General features: G+C 44.4%; 2 protein-coding genes and 1 pseudogene across 2 annotated transcripts in view; 2 read left to right on the top strand and 1 right to left on the bottom strand.

Annotated features, from left to right (window-relative positions):
• Rad51ap1 (RAD51 associated protein 1) overlaps positions 1–4,780 on the top strand; it is a 15,258-nt gene extending 10,478 nt beyond the window's left edge. Inside the window, exons 7-9 of the mRNA XM_026788234.1 lie at positions 1,079–1,240; positions 3,466–3,606; positions 4,211–4,780. Coding sequence (XP_026644035.1) covers positions 1,079–1,240; positions 3,466–3,606; positions 4,211–4,356 — 449 coding nt within the window. The 3' untranslated portion in view covers positions 4,357–4,780. The remainder of the gene's footprint in view (positions 1–1,078; positions 1,241–3,465; positions 3,607–4,210) is intronic.
• LOC101986032 lies at positions 4,731–5,940 on the bottom strand (annotated as a pseudogene).
• A 3,885-nt stretch (positions 5,941–9,825) lies between these two features.
• Positions 9,826–10,547, top strand: part of Dyrk4 (dual specificity tyrosine phosphorylation regulated kinase 4) — a 41,332-nt gene continuing 40,610 nt past the window's right edge. Inside the window, exon 1 of the mRNA XM_005365268.1 lies at positions 9,826–9,863. Coding sequence (XP_005365325.1) covers positions 9,826–9,863 — 38 coding nt within the window. The remainder of the gene's footprint in view (positions 9,864–10,547) is intronic.

Below are 10,547 nucleotides of genomic sequence, written 5' to 3'. Positions count from 1 at the left end.
GCCACAGAGGGAGAAACTGTCTAGGGTTAACCTTTAAGCCATGTCTGGACAAACAAGCAACATTAGAAAAACCAAGGAGTAAAGTCACACTTCTGACTGAGGGAAAGGCATGAGTAGTAGGACAGACAAGCAGTCAGTGGGATCTTGGGGAAGAGGCTGGAGAGGCAGCCTGGGCTGCTACTGGCTGTGGAGCAACTCTTAGGCGGTTCTAACTGGTTTCAGCTTTTCTATAACTAATAGAAACTTAGGAAGTATTTTGAGTTGAAAGTAGTATGAAACGATTTTATTATCAGTTATTTTTAGACTTAGTAGAAATTAGGGTGAAGGGAAAATATGGTGACTTTGACAATATTGTAATGTGTTAAAAATTTTAAAGAATAACTCTATATGTTAATACCAGTCAGATACAGTATTTTTTTAAATATTTATTTATTTATTATGTATACAATATTCTGTCTGTGTGTATGTCTGCAGGCAGAAGAGGGCACCAGACCTCATTACAGATGGCTGTGAGCCACCATGTGGTTGCTGGGAATTGAACTCAGGACCTTTGGAAGAGCAGGCAATGCTCTTAACCACTGAGCCATCTCTCCAGCCCCCCAGATACAGTATTTTAGATTTTGACCTTCTGTCAACAAATAACAGACCTGTTCATCAACACTCATAGAACAATGATTGGTGCTTATGATATTTGCTGTAATCTAGGTGCGAGGCAGATAGTAAGGAGCAAAACTGCTCAAATTCTAATGAGGGGTTACAGGCGGTAAACACACAGGTAATGTTTTTAGAGCGATGGTATGCAAGCTGAGGGGCCTCGGGCAGCTCAGTGGTAGGGCACTTGTCTAGCAAGTGTGGATTCCAGGGTTTGAGACCTGGAACTGTAGAAAATAAAGCACTACAAAGGAGAAGGAAGAGTGGGCTTATAAAAGGCTGGTGGGAATGAGGTGGGATGTGTAGTGTTTTTTTTTCAGAGGCAAGAGCATGCTTGTATGTCGAGTGATGGTGAGGCCATTGCAGATGAGGCAACATAGGTCTCCGTTTTTAGGACAAAGACAGAATATGTAATTGTCTGTTTTAGGTGAAGATTCAGAAAATGATTCTAATTTTGAGGAGAGTGAAGGAAGTGATGAGGACTTTGCAGTGAGGAAAGGTAAAGCCAGAGAAAAGAAGAAGAAAGCAGTGCAGAGAAAACCCGTGGTAGAGAAAGAAAAGCAATCAAAACAAAAAAAGGAGACCTCAGGTAAGCCTGCTCCCAAACTCGTCCTGTTTTGTTGAGTCCTGTTCGTTGTGTTTCCAGATCTTCGCCTTTGTCCCCTGCAATATTTTGCTAATGCTCGTCTCTAGTTAAAAGGAATTGTGGGTGGGGAGAAAAGCTGAGAAGGCTGAGCTCTAGTAGCCACATGAGCGATGAGTGTGGGCCCTCCACTGTTAGCACACAGCCATCCCTGCCAACACCCACCACATCTACCCTCAACACTGACATTCAGAACATCTCAGTATATGTTGGAACCTACACATCAGTGAGGGCCAGGAGCTCAATCCCAGATTTGTTCATTCGGAGGCTGGACCATGCTGTTTGGGTGTTTAAACAGTGAGGCCTGCATGAGCTTAAGTCCTTGCTTTTCTGCATGACACAATGATCTCTGTTTTGAGAACTCATTTGTAACATCTTAGTGTCATTTTACAGTGAGAATTTGTGACAGCTTGGACATGGAACACCTGTTTGTTTGTTTTTCAAGACTGGTTTCTCTGTAGCTTTGGAGCCTGTCCTGGAACTAGCTCTTGTAGACCAGGGTGACCTCGAACTCACAAAGATCTGCCTGCTGCTGCCTCCCAGATTTTGGGATTAAAGGCGTGCACCACCGCTGCCTGGCTAGAACACCTACCTGTTCATTATATTCAAAAGTTAGACTATTTTTGAACCTGTACTATATAATAGATTATTACAAAATGCAACTTTTATTAATAAAATTAGTTTTACTTATTCATACCAGTTTTTTGCCTTACTTTTTCTCACTCCTCCTGCCTCAGTCTTCTGGCAGGTGTCTTATCATCATGACCCAGGAAGTTGTTTTTAATTTGAAAGTCACTTCTGAGAAAACTTAATATTGTGAACAGCCAGACTCCTTTTACATGACTGTGGGTACTGTTGAGGACCAGCCTCGACAAAAATACTTCTTACCACAGTAGGGGCACAAGAATTGAAGACATGTATGTAAAGAATATGATGCATAAAAATAAGACAAAAAACATAGAAAGTATCACAAGGGTTTTCCAGGGACTGAAATTCGTCCTTGTTTATTTTTCCACAGCTTCTTTTATACCCAGTGTAAACTGGGGAGGGGGGAGTAACAAAAGACTTTATTAAGATGATACAAAGGATAACTCACACAGTTGCTTTATCACTTTAAGACACCAGATCATTAGCATTCTGTAGTCTAGGTAGCAAAGCTGCTCTAGGTCCGTCCCCAAGTGACCTCATAGTTACAAAAGAAGGAGCAGAAGTACATTTGCATATCCTGACCACCTGTCTTAATTTCAAAAGAGCCAAGCAATCACATCCTGAGTTGGGACACACAGCTATGATTGTCAGTCTCCAAACTCTGTGACCTGCAGACAAGGTTTGGAAATGGGCCTGCATTTTTGGGTCTCCACAGGTACATGACCACACCCTGATTGTACTCCTCACCTCTCCACCCTTCTGACTCCCACTCCACCCGCATTAAACCAGTGCAGGAGCTTGTGCTCTGGCGCTGTGTGTTCTACTCTCTCTGTTGAGAAAGTGTCCCTTCACTAATCTTTCCCTCAGCTACGATAATCTCTGTACATAAACACACAAGATTCCAAGTCCCTTCCTACTGAGCATTCCTGGGATCTCAGCACAGTGCAGTAGACACAGCTCTTCACTTTGCCTCGTCCCACTCATGTGCAGTGCAGGACAATAAGTTTCTTGAGAAAAATCTGGCCATGTAGTGTGTTCTTTGTAACCCTAGGGTCTTCAACACTGTCTCCAACACAGGCAGAAGAGTCAATATTTGAAAATGACCTTTGAAGTCAAACCTAATTTCTGATTTGGGCGCCAACAATAGCTGTCCAACTGCTTAACCTCTGTTAACCCTTATCTCACGGGGTAGTAATCCTGTCATAAAGGGTGAAAGATGTCTGGCACACTGCCTGGCACAGAAATGCTAATCCAAAACCATGTCCTTAGACTTGCCGTAAGTGGTGTTTGGGCTTTTGAGACTATCTCACTTTGTAGTCCATGTTGCCTCCTGCCTCAGCCTCTGGAGTACTGACTGGGAATTCAGGCAGGTAGGGCCTCAACTTGATAGTAAATGATTTTTTTTTGTAATCTGTGCCTTTTGAATTTTTTGAAAGGTATGAGATGATTTTTATACATATATGTTAGACTTGAATATTATTTTCCTGTATGACAATTTTTTTTATGTTTTTCAATGACTTCAGTAGGTGTGGCTCCAGCTGCCATCAAGTCACGATCTCCATCCTTACTCGAGGCAGTTGGACTTTCTTCAGAGGCCGTTAGGAAACCAGCAAAGATGTGCAGCCCTTCAGCTGAAGGCAAGAGGCCCAAGTGGGTCCCCCCAGGTATGGTAACTTGTTATCGAGGGCATCAGCTTAGAAAGCTGCCGTTGGCAACTCTTTCCTAACCGTAGGCATTGTGTGTGAAGGGTCCCATGTTACTTCATGTTCTCCGAACCAGTGTCTTAGTGTTTCGGCTTATCATCTTACTATTTATTAGGCATCAAGGTTGAGTATGATTTGTTTTCCTTACTATGCAGTAAACAGACATTCTTATTTCAAAAGTCTGCAGATACATCCCTGACTATCAGAGTCAAGGGGCTTTAGCGAAGATTTTTTTTCCCCCTGGCAACAAAGTTTTGCCTCAAGATCTGCTGACTTCCACAGTTTCACTGAGTTCTCAAGCCTGGGACATTTGAGCATTGTAACATGTATCAAATATAAATGCCTTGGCAAACTTGTCTTTATCTTTATGTTTGTTTTGCTGCACAGCCAGAAAAGTTGAAGACTTTGAAGGTTTTGGAGTTGGGGTTTCGGATTATGATGTTTAGCCTGCCCTATGCTCTTCCTGAGCTCCAGTGTGGGTCATTCTCTGATCTGCTGCTGCGCCTGACGGGCTCTGTAGAGCAGAACAATACTTAGCCACTTGTTTGCCTCTGTTTTCTTGCAGCCGCCTCTGGAAGCAGAAACTCCAACAGTAGCCCACTGGCAGGAGCACCCACCAAGTCCCCAAGTCAGAGCCTCCGCTTGGGCCTCTCCAGACTAGCACCAGTTAAGTGTTTGCACCCAAATGCCACAAGTAGCCAAGTGCGGTAGCAGGAAAGAACCCATGGGACCCTTGGTCCTGCAAGCCAGTTGTTGTGTTCAACTTGTATGTGGAGGAGCCCTTTATTGAGTCCAACAAAGGATCTCTGCCTGTTTTGTGATTTTCTTTTTTTCTTTTAAAGTATTTTTAAGAAAAAAAAGGCAGGGCCTTGGAAGTTTTGTTTTTTTTCCTCCCCTGTTGCAAATTCCTGTTGTGGTGGTTTTGGTGGGTTGATGAAGAGTGCATGTCGTCTGTGGGTGGCACTGCCCGCTGTGGGCGGGCGGGGCCTGCTCCTATACTCGAAGGTGACCACATTTAAATTCTGAGACGGGAAGTGGAAGGTGAACAGATCACAGCGGCCTTAGTTTAGCTTTTCCTTTGCTGTCTAGTCATCCTCGTCAGTCTTCTGCTTCTTGGTTGGTGTCAACATCATCATCCTCATCATCTTCAGCTACCTGCTGCCCGTAGGAGCCTTAGCTTCCTCTTCTTCATCTTCATCCTCTTCCTCACCGTCACCCTCCTCCTCCTCTTCCTCCCCACCTTCTTCCTCTTCATCTACCTCATTGTCGGCCTCCTGCCCCCATTTTCCTCATTAGCATTGCCATTGACAAGTGCATCTCTTCCATTCTCTGCCTCCTCCACAACTTCTTTCTTCTCCTTCAAGTCCTTGGTGGTGATCTCGGAACTGGTATCCACAGCCACGTCTGAAATGGTGGGCCACTCTGGTGATCCGCTGCAGCGAGGGCAAGAGAAATCGAGTTTGAGGATTCTGGTGAGAGAGTTGCCGGAGTCCTCCATGGAGGAGGAGGAGGCGGAGGCGGGCAGGTGGGCCACAAAGGCGGCTGCAGCGGGCGTCGAGCAGGACCAGGAACAATGCCCTGTTTGTGATTCTGGTCTCAAAGCTTTTCTGTCTTTTAGCAAAGGGTTCTTGGGGCTTCTCATGCCACTCCTGGCACATCTGTAGTTACATGGTATGTCTCCCAGCTCTGTCTGGTGTACAGCACCCTAACTGAATTGTTCAGAGCGTCTGGCAAGTGGGTATCTGGGCTCCTTCAGGAAGGATTTCTAAAATTTTTCTCACCTCCATGTTTCTTTAGGTTGTTACTAGCTTGCTGTTTATCCAGGTCTTCCTTTGTAAGAATTCTTGTGTACATACTAAAATGATGACTATACTGTAGCATGTGTCCCCTACATGGGAACAGATGGTTACCTACAGCAGATAGAATTTAAAAACACTTTATGAACTTTCATTGTCAAAATTTAAATAAAAATGAAAATGTTAAAAGTGTGTTCTTTGATACTATGTATCTGTCTGTCTGCGTTTTGGTAAAATGAGTTTTTCATGGTCAGTGTAAGCCAGGGAATGCAGTGTCTTCATCACTGCAGATTAGCCGGAGCCCAGAAGACTGGCTGTCAACTTGTCACCCCTATATTAGCCAATGCAGCTTTTCAGGAAGCTGAGATTCATTGTCAATAAAAGTAATTGTTTTTATGGTGAGAATATCAACTGTTCCTGATCGCTTTTTAATAAAAAATGTAATGTTTATCATAAAATGTTCAATGCCTTCCCTAGTCCCTAGTTCTCAGCGTTACCACAAGCAGAAGCAGTTTTGAATTGTGATTAAAGTGAGTATTTGCCTATTGCTTTTGTATATTTTCCTCTTACATCTTATATGTACTTACACTATCATTCACCACATTATCTGCTCCCCTGTCCCCCTTAAAATCCCAGTCTTCAATTAGTGTTCTGTATGGTTTGGGTTCTGGGTTTTGAGACAGGACTTCCTGTTGTAGCCCAAGCTGTTTCTGAACTCGAGGTCATCCTGCCACAGCCTCCCCAGTGGTGCGTGCCTCCATACCCACTGAGTTGCCTGATACTGAGTTAATTTGTAAGCTTTGAGCACTAACAGCTCTTAAGTGATATTAACTACTTACTGGCCCTCGCTTGAGGGACTTGGTATTTCTTGTGAGTCATATTATTACTTTGAAGTTAAAGTTCCCTCAGAGGCTGGAGAGACAGCTCAGTGCCTAAGAGCACTTGCTGCTCTTGCAGAGGACTCAGACTAGATTTCCAGCGTCCACATCCAGTGGTTTAAAACTGCCTGGAACAGGCTGGGTGGTGGTGGTGAATGCCTTTAATCCCAGCACTTGGGAGGCATAGGCAGGCCTAGTCTACAGAGTGAGTTCCAGGACAGACTCCAAGCTACGCAGAGAAACCCTGTCTCGAAACAAAACCTGCCTGGAACTCTGGCTCCAGCAGATATAACATCTTCTGGACTCCATGGACACCTGCATCCCAGTGGTACATATACTTACATACATACACTCAGACACACAGTAAATAGAAATCTCCCTCAGAGTGTTAAAACTTGCCTAGCTACAAGCACTGATAACCAACAGTTGTCAGCCTCGTCTTACCTTTTCCTCACCCAATCTTAACCTACCCCAAACATTTTTCTCCTTTGGCTCATGCCACACCTCCCTGCCCACTCCAGCTTTCTGGTCGTTACCTTCCCCACTTCTGCGGCATCGTGTCTGTGCTTTAGACTGCATCTTGTTGTCACACAACCTATTGCCTAGTCCACTGATAACTGATTTAAGTCAGTCTCTAGAGCATTGGTCCTCAACCTTTCTCATGCACAATTGCCTAGTCCTCTGATAACTGATTTAAGTCAGTCTCTAGAGCAGTGGTCCTCAACCTTTCTCATGCTGTGACCCTTGTGGAGAATCCCATCCATAAAATTATTTTCTTTGCTACTATTACGAATCATAATGTAAATTTTCCAGTGGTCTTTGGTGACTCCTGTTGGACAGGCCCCAAAGCGGTCACGACCCAGAGGTTGAGAACCACTCTAGATCTTTCCAGGTCCAGTAGCCAGCCTGCTTGCCCTCTTCCTTTTTTTTTTTTTTTCCATTAATTTTTCTTTTACTTTTGAAATAAGCCTACAGCGTGATAGGTTTCCGGGTATGGGTTTCATTCATGTTTCCTTTCAGTTGGTCCTCCCCACTTACTTCCCTGTTCTCTGGCTGCTGTAGCACAAATAATAAAAACCCAGAGACAGATATTGGGGTTCAACCTGAAGATCAGAAAAGCAAAAGCAGCCTAGCGACTAGAGAACTCTTACTTTGAAATCTTCAGAATGAATGAATTCCTGTCTCACCCTGCTTTATATTTCTCTCTAATGCTGGCACTAAAGGTGTGTGCCACCACACCCTGCTGTGCATGCTGCTTTTATTTTGGGAAGGCTGTGTCGGTAACAGTATGGATAGCAAGGGAGTGAAGAGCAGAGGCCAGGGCACAGGCCAGTAGACATGATGGGTCAGGAAGGACAGGGCAGATGGAAGAGGCTTTGGGAAACCTGGTTGGTGGCATAGTTTGGCGACTGGATGTGAAGGTGAGAAGAGAATGGACTGTAAATCCTGGAACTGCACGTGGGCACCTGTGCTGTTCATTATATTCTTTTTACAATAGCAAGGAAATAAACAGCATGGTGATAAATACAGCATAGCAGCATCCAGACTTTGGAATTTTATTCAGCACTAACAAAGAATAAAATTGTGAAATTTGCAGGAAAATGGATGGCAATGGAGGGCTACTTTAAATAAGGGAGCTCAAATAGCATGTTTTCTCATGACAATCCTAGCTTCTGTGATAGCAAATATGTATATCCTCTAGGGGGAGAAAATATGGGTGAAGACCAGGAAAGCGGGAGGCTCCTCCAGTTCAAGGTCAGCCTGGTCTAGTAGTGAGTTCAGGGCCAACTAGGGCTATGTAGTGAAACTATCTCAAAAAAAAAAAAAAGTCCATACATGAACAACCCCCTGCTTACAGTCTACAAACACACTGCAGTCTCCTGTCCACAAGCTCCTTCAGCTACTCGGTTGTTAAAAGGCTAAGGACCCGTGATCCTCCTGCCTCTGCCTCCTTCAGCAAATTCCTGACCGCTTCCTAAATATAACTCCAGTAGCACAGACACTATGAGCAGCAATTAATAAATGGTACCTCCTGAAACTGAGAAGCTTCTGTAAAGCAAAGGACATGGTCAACAAGACAAAACGACAGCCTACAGAATGGGAAAAGGTCTTCACCACATCAGACAGGGGTCTGATCTCCAAAATAAACAAAGAACTCAAGATACTGGTCATCAAAAGAACAAATAATCTAATAAAAAATGGGGTACAGACCTAAATGGAGAACTCTCAACAGAGGAATATAAAATGACTAAAAGACATTTAAGGAAATGTTCAATATCCTTAGCCATCAGAGAAATGCAAATCAAAACAACTCTGATAATCCATCTTACACCTGTAAGAATGACCAAGATCAAAACCACTGATAACAACTTATGCTGGAGAGGTTATGGGGTAAAAGGAACACCCCTGCATTGCTGGTGGGAGTGCAAACTGGTACAGTCCCTTTGGATATCAGTAGGGTGATTTTTCAAAAATTTAGGAAACAATCTTCCTCAAGACCGGGTATACCACTTTTGGGTATATTCCCAAAGGATGCTCAATCATACCTCAAGGACATGTGCTCAACTGTATTGATAGCAGCATTGTCTGTCATAGCCAGAACCTGGAAACAACCCGAATGCCCCTCGACCGAATAATGGATAAGGAAAATGTACATTTACACAGTGGGGAACTACACAGCAGAAAAAAATGACATCTTGAAATTTGGGCAAATAGATGGAACTAGAAAACATATTGAGTGAGGTAAGCTAAACACAGAAAGACAAATGTCATGTACTCACTCGTAAGTGACCTTTAGATATAAAGCAAAAAAAAAAAAAAATCAGCCTACAATTCATAATCCCAGAGAACCTAGACAACAATGAGGACCCTAAGAGAGACATACATAGATAATCTACATGGGAAGTAGAAAAAGAGAAGATCTGAGTAAACTGGGAGCATGAGAGTCATGGGAGAGGGTAGAAGGGGAGAAGAGAGGCGAACAGAAAAATATATAGCTCAATGAAAACAAAATTTTTAAAAAAGGCTAAGGACTTGAGCTCTCAAAACTCAACTCTGCTTCTTTTCAATGAGTCTCCTTGTGTCAAAGGCCTTGGGGACAAGCCACTGTCAATTACAATTCCATAAGATGCTTTCTGAAACTTGGTACATCTCATGAGGAAATTCTATCCCAGGCTTTTATCTACTTCTACATACTGTTTTTGAAGGGGCTTGGAAATTTTCCAGACTGGTCTGTCCAACTTTAATCTCGGAGTCCTGGAATTTCATTCATATCTTGACTGATCCGTGAATTGGAAAGAGAAAATGAGGAGGTGGGCGGGGGGGAGATGTGTTTTTTTGGCTTATGTGGATAGTTTTGGCCTTGACTGGGGTAAGCATATTCAGCTCAGAGTCACAAAAAGGGCCTAAGCCGTTTCTACAGCAACGGAAGGAGGGTGTGGTCCTCCCTCAGCTGGGCTGCCGGCTCACCCTAAGCCTCTGCGGAGGTCCCTGTCTGTGACAGTCTGATGCAGCTCCTCCCACTTCTTGCCCTCACCGTGACAGAGTAAGCGAGCGCCAGGGAGAAGAGACTTGCGATGGGCACAAACCCTGAGGCAGCTAGGGCCGGGTCCACATGGGGCAAGTGGAAAGGGAGAAGGGAAGTAAGAGCGAGGGCTGGGCCGGGGGCGCAAAGAGGAGGAGTTTCAGGCCTTGCCAGGCGCAAGCTCGTGAGAATCCTGACTCTCCTACTAATGGAACATTGTGTTAGGGACTCCAGCGGAAGAAAGGCGGGCTGGACTCCAACAACAAGGGGGCATGAAACCATGAAACTGTTCTTTTCCACATTTGTTTCTCTCTCACACACACACCTCATGTCCCGAGGAATGCATGACCCCCATGCCCAGATCAACTTTCCTCAGTGGGACTTGCTTGCACTGCCAAAAACGGTTTGTTTGAGGGGTAATGGGCATACAACTCTGACCGTTTAGTGTCTGAAATGTCCAGGTCACTTGAGGCTTAGGAAACGTCATCTTTTCAGACACATTTTAAAAACGCCAGCTTCCACGATCTTACCTTTGGATGGAAACATTTCATAAGAATATCCTTTGTCTGGCTTGAGAGGTGAGATGGGGGCGGCTGGATTCTAAGGAATCTTTAAACAAGACCCATGCCTGTACTCTGGGAGTCAAGAGGCAGAGAAACGGGGCTGGCGGGGCGGGGGGGGGGGTTGGGGACTACAGACCCATTG

The sequence above is a fragment of the Microtus ochrogaster genome, unplaced genomic scaffold (assembly GCF_000317375.1).
Source record: "Microtus ochrogaster isolate Prairie Vole_2 unplaced genomic scaffold, MicOch1.0 UNK1, whole genome shotgun sequence".
In the NCBI taxonomy this organism is placed as follows: domain Eukaryota; kingdom Metazoa; phylum Chordata; class Mammalia; order Rodentia; family Cricetidae; genus Microtus; species Microtus ochrogaster.
Note: the sequence above shows the minus strand (reverse complement) of the source record. Positions and strands in the feature narration are given on the sequence as shown.